Source organism: Pantherophis guttatus, chromosome 2 (assembly GCF_059756535.1).
Source record: "Pantherophis guttatus breed Tessera chromosome 2, ASM5975653v1, whole genome shotgun sequence".
NCBI lineage: Eukaryota > Metazoa > Chordata > Lepidosauria > Squamata > Colubridae > Pantherophis > Pantherophis guttatus.
Window position 1 is genome coordinate 134,113,888 of NC_142064.1, and position 21,777 is coordinate 134,135,664.

Consider the following 21,777-nt stretch of genomic DNA (forward strand, 5'->3'; position numbering starts at 1 on the left):
TCTACATGGAGAAAAGCAGTTTTTTGTCAAAGAGAAAGAGCCTATACAATAAATGGGAACATATTATCCATAGTTCGGATGCCTGAAACAGCCGTCTTTAAATGTAGAAAACTATTTAGATTTGAATTCAATGGTAGACGGCAATATATACAAACACCTCAAATTGCTTGTGATAATATGTTTTTTCTTATAAGCTTTCGGTCAATTAACTTGCTTTCTCAGACACATGAAATGGATTCAGAATGCAACTTTAAGTACATTGGAGGATGTATCAGTTCACAAAACATAAACAGAAATTTTAAAAAAGGTTGGAAAACATCAGTCACAACATTTAGATTTCAAACATGTCATCAATTAATGCAGAATGAAGTGGGTTAATGTAACTTGTATCACACCCAATATGTATTTTTGAAAGCTTATCATGGCAATGTACCCATTCAGAGTTTAACAGTAAACTTGCCTGCTCTGTCAGCTATCTGTGAATTAATAAATGCTCACTAAGCCCAGTGCTTAAAGTTATTTATTCATGTACCATCTGCAAATGTTTGATGTAATGGCAGTATAGAATATGCTGCTTTAATCTAAATGTTTAGATAATTAAACAGGTACCGTCTTCTGCTGAAAATCACTGTTGTCTTATGTCCTGTGTAGGAAATTTGAACAAACTGAAAGGGCACCTCAGAAGATTAGAAAAAAACTATCAACATCTTCAGGCACACATGCCAAGTATCTACACAGAATACATAGTGTATGAAGAGGCAATATTACAAGCCTAAATGTTGGTGACAGTATAAATAGCATTTAGTATGGAAGGGAATGATACAGACATGTCTCTTTCCTAAAATAAATAAATAAGTACATAGAAAATATGTTCTATAAAGAGCTGGAAAACTAAGTAAATGTTATTTGCACTTGGAATGAAGCTGCCTAACATTTAACATTATTTAAATGACTAGTTAGACTCTTGTTATACCAAATCATTTGGAGATGACCTCACAGATCTATTGGCCAAAGAAATTCAGAAAACCAACCAGAAGACCACCAGAGAGTAATCAGAAGCTTTTCCTAAGTCCCAACAGTGAATCACCATGTAACCCTGGAAACCTGAAATTCTCCTTCACTCTTTTAAGAAATCATTATGCCTCAACTGTTGTTGAATTCCTTTTCCCTCTTTGGCTCCAAAGCATAGTTGAATGGGCACTCAAACCATTACCTGCTTTTGGAACAAGTTTCTCTTCATCTTTACGAGGGCACGTTCAGTGTTGGTCAAATGACAACGTGAAATGTGCTAGGATGGAACTGTGTGCCACCCCGTTCAACTTGTGAATAGCAATAGGCATAGGAAGCTGATTCAGTTCTAATGCTTTTCAGTACACAGCAGAAATGGAACCTGAATGTGTCCTATGAGATTATCTTTTTAAAAAATGTTATACTCTATGCTACATAATGACAACAAATTTACATGTTGCACACGGGCAAAGAAGCCATTCTCACCACCGTTACATAGGAAGAGAACATAATTGTCTGGCATTATGCACCACAAATATATTTTTCTCTCTCTCTTTGTCTCAAAACCCCACTTCTCTTGTATTTTAAACAAACTAAATATATCTATATAGCCATGTTATACAATAAATTATTAATGTTTAGGTCCTTTTACATAAAAATGGGAAAATATGATCAATTAAGGATATAAGCTAGCATGTTCAGTCTAAATTTCTGAGCACAATATGTAGCTCCTGTTGGCAAAATATTTGTTAAGCTACAGAGGTGAGTTTTTCAGATCACTGTTAACAATGGATAACCTTCCAACTTTATACTGTAGTATCATGTTTTCCCAACCGTAAAAGCATGCCATAACCATTTGTTCTTTTCTTATTAGTTTCAAAAAAAAACCCTCAGAGGTATCAGATAGATATAAAATATTGGTAATACTTTTTGTAGAACTGATTTTAATTTGAAATTGTGTCACAAAAAGGTAGTTTTTCTTTGACACCCCTGAACTGGAATTCCAGAGCTCTCTATGGTCTTGAACAACTTGTTTACTTCTTACTTGCTTCTAATAAACATCTACAAGTGTAATATTCTATGAAGAATTAGTTGTCTTCTAGTGCTAGAAGGGGTTATAAAATAATAAATGCCGTTTAAGAGCCGTGGTGGTGCAATAGTTAGAATGCAGTACTGAAGGCTACTTCTGCTGCCTGCTGGCTGCCTGCAATTTGGCAGTTCAAATCTCACCAGGCTCAAGGTTGACTCCCTCCTTCCATCCTTCCGAGGTGGGTAAAATGAGGAGCCAGATTGTTGGGGGCAATAGGCTGACTCTGTAAATAGCTTAGAGAGGGCTGTAAAGCACTGTGAAGCGGTATATAAATCTAAATGTTATTGCTATTGCTATTACTTTTTATAACAATCTATAAAAAATTGTTTTTTGTTACTGCTGAACGCAATTCTGATCTTTGTAGGTATTGGTGCATTCCAATATCTCAGTATCTTTTTCCAAGGCCTACATTGCTACTGTGCAAATTCCTTGTCTATGGCACACTTTCAGCTGTCAAGAGTAGTGTCATCAGCATAGTGCAGGTTACAGGTATTCCTTGTTTAGCAACCACAATTAGGACCAGCAACTCTGTTATTAAGCAAAGCAGTTGCTAAGTGAAATTGCAGCTGGTTTTACAATCTTATTTCAGCTTTTCTTTGCTTTACAGCCTGCAAAGGTTGTAAATGTGAGGACTAATTGCAAAGTTACTTTTTCATCATCGTCATCATAACCGCACATGGTCACTGTCTGAGGACTATCCGTATTAATACTTATTCCTCCAATGTTTAGAACCGTGCCATTGTCTTCCACTCCAGCCTCTCTCAATTCGTATTCAAAGATGAGTAAATAGGGAGAGAATAAACAGCCTTGTTTCTCACCTTTGTTCCCCAGGAGCCAGTTTATAATAATGTCTTTTGCTTCTGGGTCTTTTCTAAAACCAAGTTGAGTATCTGGCATCTCCTTTGCTTTAATCTCCATTCAGTAATCTTAATCGTTATTTTGCAAGCACATGAAATTGAAAATATTCCTATTATTTTGCATATTTAAGTCTCCATTCTTTGGTAATGCCATGTGGACTCAACTCCGCTAAGTTGTTTTCTATTTTTGTTAGCATAATTTAATTAGAATCTTCCTCTAATACTTCCTCTGTTCTTTCTCATATATTTATAAGTATTACTTCAATTTCTGTCACTTTACGACTTGGTAAAGTCGTAAAGTGCTTGAATTAGTGTTGTAAAGTGCACAGAGTGCTTGAATTAAAAACTTATTTCTCTTGTTGTCTAGTATTATAATTCTGTTGCTTCTGGCCAAGAAACTATTTCACAAGGCTGGTCTATCAATAACTGTTTTCCCAACTTTCTGTACACTTATACTTGTGTCACTAGTGATGGTATTCTACCATCTTGTTTCATGTTGGCTACTTTTCCTTCAATTTTCCAAATATCAGGATCTTCTCCAATGACTACTGTCTTCTTATTGCAGTATATATCTAAGATATTTAAGGTTTACATCATTAACTTCAAGTAGCATCTAATGCAGGAGTGAAATGCTCCCGGTTTGGACCAGATCACCCGATCCGCTAGCAATGGCGGCAGGTGGTTCGGAGAACCGGTAGCAAAAATCCCTGCGCCCCCCACCGATGCCCAGCTGAGCCGCGCGATCATCAGAGGCTGTTTTTTTTTTAACTTTTAAAAGCATTTTTCTACAACCTCTTCAGCCAAAAAAATGCTTTTAAAAGTAAAAAAAACCCTCTGTTGATCGCGCGGCTCAGCTGGGATCATCAGAGGCTTCTAAAAGCATTTTTTTCTGCAACCTCTTCAGCCAAAGATGTTGTAGGGGGAAAAAATGCCTTTTAAAGCCTCTGGCGATCCGAGCTGAGTTGCCTGATCGTCAGAGGCTTCTAAAAGCATTTTTTTCTGCAACCTCTTAAGGTTGTAGAAAAAATGCCTTTAAAAGTTAAAAAAAAAAGTTGGCCACGCCCACCCAATCACATTAGCCCCCAAGCCACGCCCACAGAACCAGTAGTAACAAATTTTAGATTTCACCCCGATCTAATGTTTTGTTAAGAGTTATAGAATCATAAATGAAATTTTATATATCACCTATCGAATATCGTCACCTCTTTTTCCTGATAGCTGAGTCACCACATAGTCAACCACATAGTTCCTAGTATTGCCTTAGCTTAAGCACCTTGTCTAATGTCACCTTGACCTTAGATAAGTTTACCTCACCATTACTTCACCCTTATATATTCTCTGCTTTACAGGACTGCCTGCTGCCACTGACTGCCTCCCACCGACCGATATGCTCCCAGAGAGGGCCTCCTCAGGGTGCTGTCGGCCAAATAATGTCGACTGGCAACTCCCAGGGGGAGAGCCTTCTCTGTGGGGGCTCCTGCCCTATGGAACGAATTGTCCCTGGATATACGAAGGATCCCCAACCTCCGTGCCTTCCGTCATGTGCTGAAGACCCTGTTATTCCAACAAGCCGGTCTGATGGGACAATATTTTTAATTGGGTTTTAAATATGGGTTTTAATATGTTTTATAAGGGTTTTAGAATAGGAATTTTAAATTCGGCCAAAATTGAATTATTTTAATATGGTTTTTAAATTTGTCTTGTATATTGTTTCATTATGGCTGTTCACTGCCCTGAGTCCTTCGGGAGAAGGGCGGTATAAAAATATAATAAAATAAATAAATAAATAAAATTTAGTGAAATTCTTGCTTTGTTTAACATTCAGCTATGTCATTAGAATCCACTCCTAAAAAATTAAGTCATTTATATGTTTCCTCTGCCAAACCAGAAAGGGGCCCATCCTTACTAAAAGAGAGAATGCTGAACATTGGATCAGGGAAAGAAAAGTTAAAGAGACAATCTAGATAATCATGTTTACTGATGAATGATGGAGGAGAAAGAGGAACTGCAGCATTTTAGGCCCCTGCCTAAGAATGACAAGCTACCCCAATGCTTAGAACACAGTAAAACATCTCATTGGCATAGCAGAATGAGTGCAATGAGGGGGAGATTTTGTACTTTATTTTAAACTCAGAAATGCTACAACCACAGTGTCAATTTTCTTTTAAAAAATGTGATGGATTTGATATGAGACCAATCGGATGTAAAAACAAGTTAGCCCAGTACCCTGACCCTATCGCCAATCACAAGAGATGCCAAGCATTATCAGAATGAAAGAGGAAATCTAATAAAACCTGTCCAAAGATTAAAAGGATTTTAACTATTTCCCAATAGAGCAGAAACCACCAACTGCCTCAACATCAGTTTTACAGGATATCTAAAGGATTTGTTACAAAGGACCTGATGTTTATGGAGCAAAGTTCTGGTTTAAAATTCACATGCCTGAGCTGTAATTAGTCTTCTCTGCTAAGATATGCATTTCTTATAGTCCTTCGTAAATAGGATGAAGGTCAAGGTAATTGGCTATCATTTTTAAACCCATGCTTGGGAGAGGAAAATGTCCAGAGGGTAGTCAGGCCCTTGGCAAGCATCTTGTTTTTAACATCCTCTTTGAGTATCAGGGTATTATTATTGTTGCTTTGAAACAGCCTATTGCAAGTTTCCATCAAAATATGCCTTACAAGTTTCCATCAAGATAATTGTCTTTTACTTCAAGGTCACTTATTGTTTCTGATATATTCAGGCTTCCATTATTCATGCCACTGATGTTCTTGCAGCTATTACTATCTCAGCCACAGCAATTTGTACTTTCCTTTAGTGCATATTTTTAGAAATTTGGTTGTGATTGCTCTGCCATGTTTATGAACCAGAACTAAAAGTTTCAAGACAGTGTAGCAGTTATATGACTACTACTTCTCCTGTCTTTCTGATACCGCTGCTATATAGGTAGTCCTCAGCTTGTGACAATTGAGCCCAAAATTTCTGTTGCTAAGCAAGACAGTGAGTTTTGCTCCATTTTATCACTTTTCTCGCCACAGTTGTTAAGTGAATCACTGCAGTTGTTAAGTAAGTAATACAGTTGGTAAGTGAATCTGGCTTCCCCACTGTCAGAAAGTCACACAAGGTGATCACATGACCCTGGGATATGGCAAATGTCATAAATACGTGCCAGTTGCCAAGTGTCCAAATTTTGATCACAAGACCGGGGAGATGCTGCAATAGTTCTAAGTGTGAAAAATGGCAATATGTCACTTTTTTCAGTACCGTTGCAACTTTGAATGGTCACTAAACAAATGGTTGTAAATCGTAACATTGCATTGTTTGCAAGTCTCCCTTCCCCAAATCACCAGCTAACAAAAATGTCAGTCCCAATAATAACACACTGTAACTTGAATTATGCTACCTATTAAATAGGAAGAAAGACAGAAAATTCTTTAAAATAACAATATGTTCACAATAATTTTGTTTCAATGGAGCTCTATATTTTATCTAGCCCTCAGGTAAAAGAGAAGTTTGACTACATAAAATCTAGCGTCTCTTATTCCTAATTCATTAATTCATCTCTTATTCTTATTCATTATTTTGATTGCTGTTTTTAACTTGCTCTACTCATTGTCTTCAGTTTTTTAATGATCTATTTTCCGTATCTTTCATCCTCTTTCACATCATGCCATGTTTACCTTAGATACTTAATAGTCTGAGGACAATATTTATTCTATTATAGATGGTGAGTGTCAGATGTATTTATTTCCCATCATCCATTTCAGGAATGTCTGCCTAAACCAAGATTTCATGTGGCCAGCTCCCAGGCGGGGAAATGAATACAGACCAGATACTTGGCTTGCCAGGGGCATCTGCCATATAGTTCCTAGATGGCAATTCAGAAAATCCAAGAAAAGCATTATATGTGCAGGATTACCAACAAGGAACTGTAGTTGGGTGCAGAATAATGGTGATAGTGGAAATCAAGAGATAATTTGTCCAAATGAACTCTTTAGTTATTTGTTTGTTTGCATTCCACCTTTATTATTTTCACAAATAACTCAAGATGGCACACCTATTACAACATTCCTTGTCCTGAGGAGGGACTTGAACTCATGGTCTCCCACTTTCTAGCCTGGTCCTTGCCCGCTAGATCAAAGTAGAGTAATAGTAAGATAAGGAAAACAAGTAAAACTGCCATGACGAGCTTTTAAATCTTTAAAATTAGGACAGATAACAATTACATGTAAAGCTGCACAAAGGTTCTCCTGAGCAGTGGAAAGAAAATTGTCATTGTTCAGAGTTGCTGTTTCCCCCCAGTTTTAAGAATTCAGCACACAAAAGCTTGGCTCTTGGTCACCTTTTTTGGGGTATAGACACTACTAGTGATACATCTTCAGTTTTTATTTGAAAAAGGCACTGATTCTTAGCTGCCATACTTTGAGGAAACAATGAGCTACAAACGTGAAGTTATTCCTTAATCAAATAATTAGTTATGATTTTTTAGAATACCTCTTAAAGAATTATTTCAATTACATTTTGATAACATGTTAAGAGGGAATGAAGTACTCATTACCTTCCCAAGTATCTACCTGTTCTCTCAGCTAATGTGTCATTAACAGGAGGAAAAACTTAACCTAATGTGTTTTATGTCTAGGAGAGACCGTGCATGATTGATTAGCCAAGGGCACTGTGTGGAAATGCACCTCTGACAGACAAGTCACTCTCTTAAGCAATTGCAATTGAAGAAAATGTTGCTGTTCTGGTTAGCTGAGTGCACTGTAGCCTGACTGGAAATCTGGCTCTGATGTCTATGGTACGTAGAACATTTTATCTAATCCTCTATTTTACAAAGTTAACAGGTTTCCTACAAAAATGTTGAAATTAAAAAAAAAATCCACATTAAGAAAAAATTGACTTTTAGAATTTCAACTTAATGTTTATATAAATCCCTTATCAATACTATTCCTACTTTCCAGTTTTCGTCTTAAATACATGGGAGATTTCCCTTCATTAGTCATGTTTTGGCTTTTGATGTATAGTATTACTCATCCACCTTAATCCAATGCTTCCCAGAACAAACTCAAATGTCATAACTATAGAAAAGTACTCTATGAGAACTAAGCATTTCATGCATGAAAGGTGCTAAGCTGATGAATGTTTTGAAACACTCTTGACTAGTATATATGCAATGCTAAGAAGACCTCCAAGGTCCCTTCCAACTCTGTTATTCAATGCTAATTTCCTCTTAAACAGAGTTAAATTAGGTGATGAAAGTTAACCACTTTCTTATTTCTTCTTTCCGGTACTGTACTTATGTTTATTGACAAAGTGATTTGCAAGCAAATAAGAATTGTATAGGAATAGAAACAATCCCATGAACAAGAAAAATATTAGTTCCTATATGAACTAAATGAAAATATCCCCAATGACAGTTAGACCTGTTGAGGCCAGTTATCTATTTCACTAAAAAACAGAATGTACTTCCACACTCTGCAAAAGGAAGAAACAGTGGTTTAAATTATTTAACTCTAAACAATTTCACCTTTTGCAACAGTCCTGCTTCTGTTTATCCTATACCAAACAGATCCCAATTCCTACTTCCTGTTTTGCTCCTCCATATTTCTATGGATGCCTAATGGAATTTATATTCTCCATTCTGTTCAATACAAATCATGATTCAAACATTCCCACCATGCCAATTTGTTCTAATGACAGCGAATTTTATATCCATGAAATATTATAGAGTAAGTTCAGTTTGAGGTTCCAATCAAATCGTTTACTACCTAAAATCTAGCTACCATGTTGGAAGCAAAACTATTAATATGTTCCTTTCCTTCCTTACATATAAATATGTAAGTTGGGTTCTTTTAAAGATGCTTTTCAGATAGTATTTGCATTTTTAAAAAACAATAAGATAAATAATCTTTTTTTGATCAGTTTTTGATGGTAAGAAGAAACTGCTGATCCAATAAAAAATAAACCATTGACCAAAATGTATTAGTTTAAGTAAAGAACCACATACCTAAAAAACCCTTTGCATCCTTCACAGGTCATAGCGTTAAAATGAAAACCAGTAGCTTTGTCTCCACAAACACCACAGATCCTGGGAATGTTCCTGTCAAAGTCGGTGGCTGTATCAGTAAAGGTCGGACATGGCGCCATCGGCTCCATTTCTATAATAGAGAAAATATAAAGGTTACCAACTTCATCATAGTACGTTATCAGTAAATATACTCAAAGTAACTACACTGAGTAATATAGTCAGAGCACATATAGAATATATAAAAGCCAACAACAAGTTCCCTGATCCCATTATCAGTCTGGTTATGAATATTTCCCTAAGCATAGTAACATGTTTCATTCAAAATGTACAGGTCTTGACAAACACATTCTCGACTTTCAGAGTGCTAAAAACAGATCCTTCAACAAGTTATATTTTGTCTGCTCATCTTCATATAAATGGCTGAATTACAGGAAGTAAATATTTGCAGAACCAGGGTATTTCTACATACCTTTTCAAGAGAAAATCTCATGGTCTAGTTCCATTATTTGTACCAAATTTGGGGGAAGGGGGTGTTTCAAAAAAAAAAAAGAGTGAAAATAATTTCTTTTTCATACTGTGAGAGTTCACATTAAAAAGGAAACAAAATTGCAAGGAAAGGGAACCATCTTCTAATTCTCACTTTACAGGGAGGAAAACTACATGTATGCTCTCTTATTAATCTTAATACCATACATTATATAACAGAAACAAGTAACCAACAGTTTATTCCTTCAAATGATGCTATAGGGTCTCCTGTTCAAACAGGGGGTTGGACTAGAAGACCTCCAAGGTCCCTTCAAACTCTGTTATTCTATGCTATGTTCTTTTATGCTCTCACTAGAAGTAGAATATTCTCAATGAATGATAAAAATTGAGAGGCAAGAATTCAGAGGTTAGTTACTGAAAATCTCTTATGGTCTGCTTCTATGTAAGATTTTTTTTTGAAGCTGTTCTGCAACATGTACATAACATGTGTATGGATGAACTCAGCTTAAAAAAAGGTCTGAAATTGAAGCGATTGGCTTCAAACAACAAGTATTAGGGGCAGATCCATATATTAATACCTTGCAATTCACTATGTTAAGAGCAGATGAAATTCCCTGTGCCCATACTTATTTTTGCAGCCTTATGCCTTCATATGTTATTTTCTCTTAATTCTGGTATTGAGGGTCATGGGTGGAAAATATGTTTTTCAAAGAGACTGAGAAACCGATTTAATGTATTTGGATCTTAATGGCCTGCATTCCTTGTTTTAGAACATGATGGGAAGAGATGTTTTTTTAAGAAAAGATTTGCCCTTTTACCTGTACTTTGGGCCAAAGAGAAGAAGAATTTAGTTTTACTTTCCATTTTACTCAAAGTTATATAAAATGAGTTGGGGAAAATGGCACTCTCTATTCTCATTCTTTTCTTGCTAGCCCTCTCTTACTTTCTCATTGCCACTTCAGGGTAGCAAATTTATTTGAAATAGAAGCTTATTTAGTTTTGTTTAAAAATAAAAAGAGATTGCTGCACAAATTTCTCTTTTTCATTTATTGGAAACTCTGACCTTTAAGTGTGGCAAACACTGACTGTCCAAATAGAAAGTGTTCTCATTAGTGATTACTATTAACTGCATTTTTAAATTTATACTAACCAATTACGAGTTGTTACTCTTTGTCATTATCCATTAAAATATCATGTATACCAGAAATGACATTCAGACAAGCAATTAATGTATGTCATGTTGCTTTTCATGAATGAAAATCTCATAATGCTTTGCTCACAGAAAGATCAAGAAGGGAATCCTCTGGAAATTTGCTTTTACTACTGACTACATTATTATATTCAGCACAAAAGTAGAACTGTCATTTGGAACATTAGTTTATTAATTGGATAAAAATTATTTAAGAGAGTAATGTCACTATTTAAAATCTCTTATTTTACTAAATGAAAGATAAGCATTTAAGCTTAAATGTCCTTTGACCTGGCTATAAAACACTTATAAAGTTGAAGAGTCTGAAATATTTTCTCATGTACCAGAACAGCTCCCACCAATGTTATCTCTCTGGAAACCATTATTATCAACTGAAATCTTAGTTTATAACTTAGGATGGAGTTAGCTTTATTTCTTTAGTTATCAAATTTATATGGCCATCCATCACACAAGAAGAGACTCTGGGCGGCAAACAGCAAAAAAGTATAAAATAATAAACATGTTAAACACACTCATATTAAATAAGTTAAATACAAACACACAAATACACAGAAAAACACACAGACGATTTGAACAGAAACAGAGCCCCCTCAAGAGCTCACAGGTTCCCTGAGACCTCCAAGTCTGATGACAAAGCCAGGTCCTGAGGAATTTCCTGAAAATAAGGAGGGATTGAGCTGGACTCACTTTGGGGTCAGAGGAATGTTCCATAAGGTGGGCACCATGGCAGAGAAGGCTGCTTCCTTGACCTCCAAAATGTAGCTTCCTGAGAGACGAAACCTTTGCTAGGGTTAGCTGAAGCCTGTGGCTTCCCATCTAGATCCTCACAGCTTTCAGATATTAAGATAAATTGTCCACAGCATCACTTAATTTGCCAGGGGCAGAGATGTATAATTGGCTATTATTAGCCTATTGATAATACCTTACCCCATGGCAATGGATGAGCTCACCCAGTGGCCTCATGTACATGTTGAATAGGAGCAGAGAGAGCATTGAAACCTGTGGCACCCCATGCAGTAGGGGGCAGGGGCAGAATCTCCCCCCCCCCCAATCACCATTAACTGGAATGAACCTTAGAGAAAAGAGGTGAACTAGCACAAAACAGTGGTGCCCATCCTCAATCCCCTGAACTAATCTGGAAAGATACCATCTGGATACTAATCTGGAAAGCTGCAGAGAAGTCAACTCAGGCAAGAAGGGGTGCACAACCCCCATCCCGCTCTCACCAGAGGACATCTAAAAGCATGACCAATGCCATTTCTGACCAAACTCAGGTTCATTCAAGGTCCTCTGAAGCTGCTGTGCAATCACCCTCTCAGCTACCTTCCCCAGATGTGTCGTAAGATGCTGTTAATATTTAATATTTTTAGTAATTCAGGCTTGATTGAATTTTTCTTAACATTGAAACTGTATCTATAGAGCAGTGAATAATATCTATGAAAAGAATATACACAAAGAATGAGGGGACAGGTGTTTCAACATGTATGTAAAGAACTTGAACACAACCATGGAAGACTATTAATCAAATTAAGAATAACTGATTCTCTACAACATTGGGAAAAATTATTAATTTAATACAATTAATCGTTTCAGATGATATCAGCCCACCCAATGCTCATGGTTTCAATACACTAGGCATTAGTGCAATGCTAGAATCACTACTCAACATTGCTCTATATTTTGTTGTTGTCAGTTGCAAAGTTGTGTTCGACCCATTGCGACCCCATGGACAACGTTCCTCCAGGCCTTCCTGTCCTCTACCATCCTCTGGAGTCCATTTAAGCTTACGCCTACTGCTTCAGTGACTCCATCCAGCCACCTAGTTCTCTGTCGTCCCCTTCTTCTTTTGCCCTCAATCTTTCCCAGCATTAGGCTCTTCTTGCTCTGCATAGCAAGGTTTATAGCATGCAGCCCTGGACAGCTAGCAATGTGGCCCCACAACATCGTAAACTTTTAACATTTTTATGTGATTTATATCGACTATTTTATATATTTTATATGTGGCCCAAGAAAATTCTTCTTCATTCAATGTGGCCCACAGCAAGCCAAAAGGCTGGACACCCATGTTTTACATATTATTCTAGCTCAAGGGCTCAGATTATCTTTGTTAGCCTGGCATACCACAGATCTGTTGGAACTAGAGAATTCCAAATCAGGAGAGCTGAAAGCAACCACATTAACTACATATGCTGTAACCATTGCATTATTGCTGAAACCTTCAGGAACATATAGGCTCTTATTCGAAAGGAGAAGAGGTTAACTCCACCCTCCCTACCACTGCTCTCCACGTGCAGAATGATTTTGCAGAGAACAGCCTTCTGTTTTCATGGAAAGTCTTTGGGGCAAGTTAGGACTTGTGAAAATCCATGATCCTACATTGTGAGTAGACTAAGGAATCCTCTGCTGAAAACAATCCTTTGTGTGGAGGAAAAACCATCATAGTTGTGGTTCATTATTTCTCCTTAGCTGAAAGACTGTCTTCTTTATCACATCAGAGGAAGGCATTCACTGAGACAAAGGGAAATGATCAATAAGCATTTTCTGTGAATAAAGCTAGGCTTCACAATCTTTGTCTCCATCAACCTCTCAATTTCCCCCATTTCCATGGTTGCATTCTATCAGTACACATATTCTAACATTAAAACTTTGTGTTCCACCATAAATGTCATGGAATACAAGAGGAAAAATATGGCTAACAATATCCATTATAGAGCATATATAGCAATAACACTTCCTTAGTATTAATAGAATACTAATAATAGAATACTATAATAGAAAGAAGTGTGTATAAAAACATTTTTGCTATTATAAGAAGACAACAGATCAAGAAAGCAGAGAACCATCCATTGTCTTCATTTTGCAAGTGAAGACTGACATCACAAAATAAGAGACGTTCATCTTAAAATTGCTTGATGGGCTTATAGCAGAGGAGAGATTGGAAATTGCTGTCCTATTTTTTTTTACTCACTTAGATAATTTAAAAGTTAGCACCCTTGTACTTTTAAAAAATGTTGGCCACAGCTGAAAGACAATCACATTTCATTCAAAATCAGCCCTACATCAACCTCAAATTCCAATACCAAGAAAACACATGCAAGAACCCCGGCTTTCAAACAGGATCAAAGAGCCTGGCATCATAATTTCAGAATGGCATCATAATTTCAAATAATATTTTTTCCTCTCTGGCAGAAATAGTATCTTATTTTACTTCACAGGAACATTTTTGCAAAAAAAGTGAGGTACTTTACCAACATCCAGATCATCTGGGATACTCTGTTGATATAATTCCCACGGGCTCTGAAACTCTGACATGGATCCACCTGCAATCCAAAATTATTATTAAAAAGTTAACATCCAAGAATTATCGAGGGAGTGTTCAAATCTCACCTCCTGCTTTGAGTTTGGGAATTTAGTCTATCTTTTAACTCCAACCTTACTGACGTAAGCAACATACTTTAAAGAGTAAGGTGTGGCACTCAGCAAATAATTCACCACACCTAAACACCAGTCACAAAAAATAAGGTGTCACTTCAGCATGGCTTCCTGTAACATCACTTCAGAAATGTGAGAGATAATGCCAGTTCCAGTCACTGTAGGGGGGAGAACTGTGTTAGTCTACGGCAGTCAAAGATCAGGAGGAATCTGGTAACACCTTTTCTAGCTTAAAATTTGTATTAAAAGACACACTTTGGTCATCTGATGAAGTGAACTGCAGTTTACCAAAGCGTGCGCCTTTTAATAAAACTTGTCAGTCAGAAAAAAAGTGCTACCAGGTATTTTTTGAGCACCACAAAAGAATATTTAAGAATTGCCAAAGATATTAAAAACTAGATACATGAGGGGCCTTCAGCACAGAGGGTTTATTCTTTCCTAGAAGAAATACACAGTTAAACAGAAGGGAAATGGCAAAGTAAAAAGAACAAAATTTCTTCATGGTTTATCTGACAAATATTTCTAAACAGTATTGTAAACACAGTGTAGTTGTTTTCTAGGGGTAGCACTTAAAGATTTCATTTATCATAGCTAACTCATTGTCAACAGGCTTATTTATGCTTAAACTAGCATTTAGGAATCTGAAGAATTGTTCAGGTTCATGAATTTGAACTGTTGATGGTTAAACTGGTTAGTCCACCACAGATAGAATAGTACCATAGTACAATCTCCACAACACAGACTTCTAAATGCCACTTTAAAAAATTGAACAATTACCCTTTTTCTAAATTATATTAATTGAAGTTGTGGGTAATTGTTTGAAAAATGCATAAACTAACTCTTCTTAATTTTCAATGTGGCTTTTAGAATTTAATTCTATCGTTCAGTATAATACAGTAACCAAATACTGTACAGTACAGTAGTTAAGCACACTAATCCATTCTGAGGTTGCTATCATTTATTATACAGACATGATCCATACAGTCCATTGAAGGCAGATTTGACAAGCAAAGAAGATGAATTCAGCTACTTTATGTTGTTACACCATACATATATTGATGAGTATGAGTTCTTCTCAAGAATTAGACGAATCCTTTGTAAGCATATCATACACAGAAAAATAAAAATCCTCCTTTGAGCATATTTGTGAAAGGTTATATTACTGTTTCTTTAAAAAATACTTTGCAGCATCAGTTCCCACTCACAGCACTTCTCACAAAACCACAGTCTCCTACTTTTGGAGTTAAACCTTTTGGTTACTGGGTAATTTCAAATTACTGGCTAATTATAAAATATGAATGTAGTCCTCCAGTTTCACAAGAATAGTGACTTCTTAGATACCACCAGATATATCTAAATTCAGTGCCAAGCTTGGCCCTTGAGTAGATTAGCATTTTGAAACATTGAATCACGCTGATTCACTGGGTATAAGATAACTAAATTTAAGGTTAGGTTTTGCAAATTCAAGATCTTTATTCTAGCAGGAATATACGGAAATTAAATTAGTTAAGATGATCACAAGTCACTTCCATCTGTGAATGAGATTCAGAGAAGAATAAAACAGAAATCTTCAAGCCCATTCCAGCAATTTCAGATTTCAGTATTATGGCATTACTAATATTTGATATCGGCTGTTACATCATTAAAGAAATACCAAATGATCTCTTGGTGTATATTTCTGAACACTGACACGAGCAACAAATCAACACCAACAAATCTGGCACTTCCAAGATATTTTCACTTCCCTTAGGCTGGAAATGATCTTTCTGATGATTTGACTGATTTTTTTTCTTTTTTCTTTTTGCCTATCACATACATACAGACAAAAACAGATTCCTTAAAAGATACTGGGAAGATCTGTACTCCGAAGTTTGCAAATTATTTCGCTATTTTTTTTCCTGATGTTTGGAATTTTTCCCTCAGATAAAAAAAAAAAAAGTAACCTGGTTCATACATGCTACACCATAATTGGGTTTATTCAACTTTAGCATGACATACTGTGGTGAACCCAGCAAACTGTGGTTTATCAATAAGCCAAGATACAAATAATCATGGGTTTGTGTGACACAAAGCCTATATTCAGCTAAGACCCTCTCCAAGGAACCTTAGCTATCAATGGCCATAATAGGCTAAGCTAGCTATTTTTAAAGATTTTACTGTAAATTTCTTTCCCAGTATGCTATAGTCTAGTCCCTTGGCCTCATTTATTCAGTTCCAAGTATTAGTTCTTAATTAGCTCCATATGATACATACCCACATGTGAAATATTAAAGATGCAGAGAAATTTTCTCTGAACACTATTATGAATATATCATTAAACAATGACTAACACGTATTTCAGATGAAATTCCCAAATCTTAAACAGCTACTACTTAATTATCCCTGTGGGAAAGGGCCTGCCAGTTTCATTACAGCATTCAGTTTATTGCTCTTTTGCTAACTGAAGAAACAATATGTAACAATTCTGTGAAATTCCCCTGTCTGGCATTTGTTTTTTAACAATGAAACTGTGGTTTAAATAGCTACAAGTAAGTAAATAAGATTTTGGGCTAGGATCAGGAAGAGAGCAGAGTTCTAATCCACACTAAACCATAAAAGCTCACTTTGCGGCATAGTCACCCCAACTTATCACACAGGAAATAACAGACTCCAAAATGTTTGTTGGATAATTTTCTGGTGATAGACTACAACAGCTAGTTATTACATGTATAGATTCTTGTATTTATTAAATGTATAAATAACTGTATATATATCTTCCTAAATAGGAAAATACTCATTTTTTGATTATCACATTATTTTCCACCTTTCCTATAGTTTTTCATAAGATTTAAATCAGGTGCTTAGTTTTTATTAATAAAAATACGAATAGTTTTTTTTCTTTAAAAATAATAATAGGAAGCACTCTATTTATATACTTACCCAAGACACATTTTAGAGTATGCATTATTTCCTGATATTATGAAGCACTTGATGATCCTACCGGTTTTTAAAACTAATTTTTCAATTATAATAAGAGAAATAATCATTTTATGGTTCAGATGTAATCATTAACTTTGAACTGATCCCTGAACTGAAGATAGCATATTGGGGTCGTAGAATAAAAAATGAACCTTGCATTCATAAGTAAATGTAATAAGCTTGCCAAAATACATCCTACATATATCTCATGGATATACTCAAGAGATTATTGAATGTAAAGTGAAATAACAGACTAATGTAATAACTGTAATGAAATAAAGGAGTTGTGCCACTATAAAGTTTTAAAAGAATATGACCACACAAAACATACAGTATTTTACTGTCAAGATTATCTTCTGAAATTCATAAAGATGTTCCAAACACCATCTGCAACTTAAGATTTTCTGGGGAAAAAGCTCAAGCTTAAGGGAAGGTTTTCAGTAAATGCAATCAGAATTCTCTTCTTCTTGTTTTCTGCCTTGTCAGAAAATTTGTGCCATGTCCCAAGTTTAGAACAAAGATGTCATAGGTAAATGGTTTACAAATTGTACAGAATTCAAAGGAAGTTCAACACTTCATTTGTAGATAGACGCAATTAAAAACAGAACCGTTTCATGCAATGTAAATTTAGGACACAAACTGATTGTTTGGGAGAACTAGAACTACTATAGTTAAATTTAACCACACATTTCACAGAATCAAAGTGTCCTTCTGAACACCTAAGTGGTCAGAGAATTTGAAAGGGATAAAGAACAGTACAGTCTTTCTGCTACAGCTGATCTGTGACTCCAAGCATTTTAGGAAGCACTGCCAATGGGAAATAATGCTGGGAGTTGTAGTTCAGCTGAAACACTTAGAATAGCAGAAGTTGCTGATGCTTAAAAGTGAGTTGGAAAACGAGCAAGAAGATCAGATAAGGGTTAAGTTACAGATAAGGTTAATTTTCAATCTCATAATAATTATGAAAGCGAGAAACCTTTTGGGTTTTTAAGTTCATTAGCATCAAATTAGCTGGATAATTGTGCACTTCTCTGTTTGATATTCTTAATCAGTTTCCAGACATAATCTCTTTTTGTTATCTGTACACAACACCTTTGATCTGGCTCTTTAAAAACTTGAGTTATATCCATGACTATGCAAGGCTTTATAAACTCCAACAACTTTTGTCAAAATAGTCCTGGCAAAAACACAGCAGCTTTTTAGGTTTCCAAGCTGAAGATGCAGATATTTATGCTTCACAATCGATAGGAATGTTTAAGGAAAAGTTATTAAAGCAGCTGCATGATTTGCAAAGCATCCACAGCTGTTTCAGAAACAGCGTTTTTTTCCCAACTTCCCAGACAATTCTACAGATCCAGGATTTTCTGGTGATCTTCTATTCAAGTAATAAACAGGTCTGACTCTTGAGTTTTTGGGATCAACAAAGTATGAATACCTGTTGCCACCACCTAGATAGGCAAGCAGCCCTGGTGGTGCAGTGGTTAACATGCAGTATTGCAGGCAAACTCTGCCCACAGTCTGGAGTTCAATCTTAATGGGGCTCAAGGTTGACTCAGCCTTCTATCTTTCCGAGGTCAGTAAAATGAGGGCCCAGATTGTTGGGGGCAATATTAAAAATAAAGCTTACACTGTAAACCATCCAGAGAGTGCTGTAAAGTGCTATGAGGTGGTATATAAGTCTAAATGCTATTGCTATTGCTATCTGTGGAAGAGAACAGCTGACAGCAAATCGGAACTCCTGCATTACTGTTAGCTTAAGGCTGGATCCTGGTATCCATCACAAACTTACAATTGTTATTATCTACCAACTATGATGAGTACAGTCTATAGTATGATTTTGGAGGCTTTAACAGATCATGGCATAAATGCCATGAACAGTGGCAAGAAAGAACAGTGTATCATGATGTACACTAAATTACAGCTGATTTGTTTTCACTGAACAATAGTGTGTGGAGGAAGAGACAAGAGAATGTTAGATTTGCTAAAACCTTATCTCAGTGAAACATATCAGACACAATAGTAGCTGTGAAGGACTGAAATATTTGGAGAAGATTTTATCATTTTCCTCTCTATTTTTCCAATAAAAAATAGCCCATTTATGTAACTTGAAAACGAGTACAAACCTACACTGGTTTGAAACTGGCAAAAAACTATTATTTATTTAACATGCCTTACATGCTATGTTTCTTCTCTGCAAATGCATCTAATAAGTTCTGAAAAGCCCTCAAAGATAACCCCTATTGGCTCATTAATTTGATGTATGACAAGAATGTCCATGATGCCAAGATTTTTGGGCAAAGGACTTTGGAATTACTTCAGACATACTTTTTCAGACATTGTCATTATTATTGATTTCACATAATACTGTATGTGTTATCCTTTGCTTCACCATAGCTTCATGCTGATGGTAGTGCAAAATTGGCAATATGAAGTCAGGATTCAGAATATTCAAATCCTGGAAGAATGAAAAAGCCTAATTTACTACATAAATTAATGAGAGACATGTTTAAACTAGATCAGGACAGGTAGGCAGGCAGGCAGGTATCATTTTCATAAGTCAAGAAACAATTGGAAAGGCTTTAGATCACGGGTATCAAACTCGATCGTGTCACGTGATGTATCGTGACATTTTTTGCCTTTGTGGAGCTGGGGTGGACGTGGCCTGCATGATGCATCCAGCCCACGGGCCATCAGTTTGACACTCCTGGTTTAGATCATCCATTTCATTCTTTGAAGGTACAAGTCTTCTCAACAACCTTCACCAGGAAAAGAAGGTTGGAAACCAGGCAAAAGTTGTCCGGATTTATACAACTTTGCCCCAAGCTTTCCATGTGATCCCATCAAGGTTCTTTTATTGAGCTGGATTCTGTGAGGGTCTTGATCAGGAAAGAGAGACTTTATCTTAAGCATAATAAAATCTAGTGGCTGTGGTTTTAGTCTCCAAAATTTTTCCACCATTAACTCTGAATTGGGTAGCACTTCCCTTGATAGATTTGGTGTGCAACTTCAATATCTTCTTGGACTCATAGCTCCTATTCAAGAAAGCCACCATCAAAAGGCCCTTTGCACCTGATATCTCTATTCTTGTTTTGAAAGGTTCTGCTTCTGCTTCCAATCACTCATGAATCATTATTCAGTTGGACTACTACAATGCACTCTAGATAAGGCTACTCTTGACAAGCATTCAGGACCTGCAGTTGGTCCAGAATGCAGCAGTGTGTATAGTTCACTTATTCTTAAACTGGTCTGTTTTGTGACTTTAAAAAAAAAGAGCTTTATCTAGAATTATCAGCTGTTTAGATTTCTTAAAAGAGGCAGCTATGTAAATGTGATAAATAAAATAAAACTTGTTAGTTACTTCACTATTCTGGCTGACCTATTTCAGAAGATCTCTTTAAAAGGTTTAGAAGACCTCCATTATATTCACTACGGCTTTCGAAAAGGCTCAACATCCTCACAATATACAATAGACTGAAGTCCTGGAGGAACGACAGAACAAGTGGTCTCACTCTGTTACTCACAGAGTAGGGTAAAATATTGGGTGAATAGACCCTTAATATTGTTTCATAGCATTCACAATGTATCACATAATTTTCTTAATAATTCCTACACCAAAACTATAATAAGGCTAGAATTAATCTACCTGTATTACAGGCCGCACGCTATGTCTGCAAGAGATACTAATTTGATGAAGGCTCAACTGAAGGAAGCTTTGAGAACTGGGAATTTCCCAAATTACAGTCTACGCCAAGCTATGATGCAATCCTGTTGTTACCTGTAACCTGCATAATTCTTAGATAAGAGACAAAGCTACATTTACTCAATTCTTCCATGACAGTGGACTCTTCTCAGCTAAACCCGGATATTGTGGTCTTTGATTTACTGCTGAGGATGAGCTGCAGAGGATGCTGGAATTTTGAGTTTCATCTGCATAATCATCAAACTGAATGTGGATTCTTTGATGAAGGAATGATTATACATGATACAACTTGCGTTATGTCAAAATTAAGAAATATAATTAGCGCCTTTTGATAAATTTCCAAGAAATTTACCTCTATCTGCTGAAGGAATATATCCCAGAAATCAGTTTTTCCACTACGCTTTTTCTTTGATCAAAGTGTGATTTTGCTTTCCTAATCATTTTTACATTCAGTTGATAAGAGAACACTTTAAACTGTGAGGAAAAAAAAAAAGTATTTAACAAAGTCTAGCCTGATGCTTAACCACTATGACAAACAGCTATATATAACTTCAGAAAGAGGGAGTCTTGTTCTCTTTAATATAACTGTATACTTCCTACCAATCTTTCATGGTGTCAAATATATAAGCAATTTTCTCTGGGCAGGGGAATATTGTATGTGTGTCACAATTTTCTCCCCTGACCCGCTTAAGGGCAAGAAGGGTGGTGATGTGATTGAAAAGGATAAAGCTTCATTTCTGGATGCATCTAAAGATGGAATACGAAGCCATACTTTCTTTTTCTAACAATCCAGAGATAATTTAGGAAATTCTTATTTAATTATGTTGCACAATTCCAATTGCAATTTGAAATAATACTGGAATACAAAAAGAGAAACATGGCACTAAGAAGAAATTATTGCTTCTTAATGAAAAACAGTTGTTAAAAAGAACAACTGGAATATCCAAGACTTTTTATTTTTTTAATATTTTTTTGAAAATTATATTTCAGTGTCCACAATGCTATATA

General features: G+C 36.0%; 1 protein-coding gene across 2 annotated transcripts in view; it reads right to left on the reverse strand.

The window, feature by feature from the left end:
* VDR (vitamin D receptor) overlaps positions 1-21,777 on the reverse strand; it is an 86,391-nt gene that overhangs the window by 38,754 nt on the left and 25,860 nt on the right. For both annotated transcript variants that reach the window (XM_034412189.3, XM_034412190.3), the window contains exons 3-4: positions 13,928-13,999; positions 8,963-9,113 (exon numbers count right to left, since the gene is read on the reverse strand). In XM_034412189.3, the coding sequence (XP_034268080.2) occupies positions 8,963-9,113; positions 13,928-13,991 (215 nt within the window). In that variant the 5' untranslated portion in view covers positions 13,992-13,999. The remainder of the gene's footprint in view (positions 1-8,962; positions 9,114-13,927; positions 14,000-21,777) is intronic.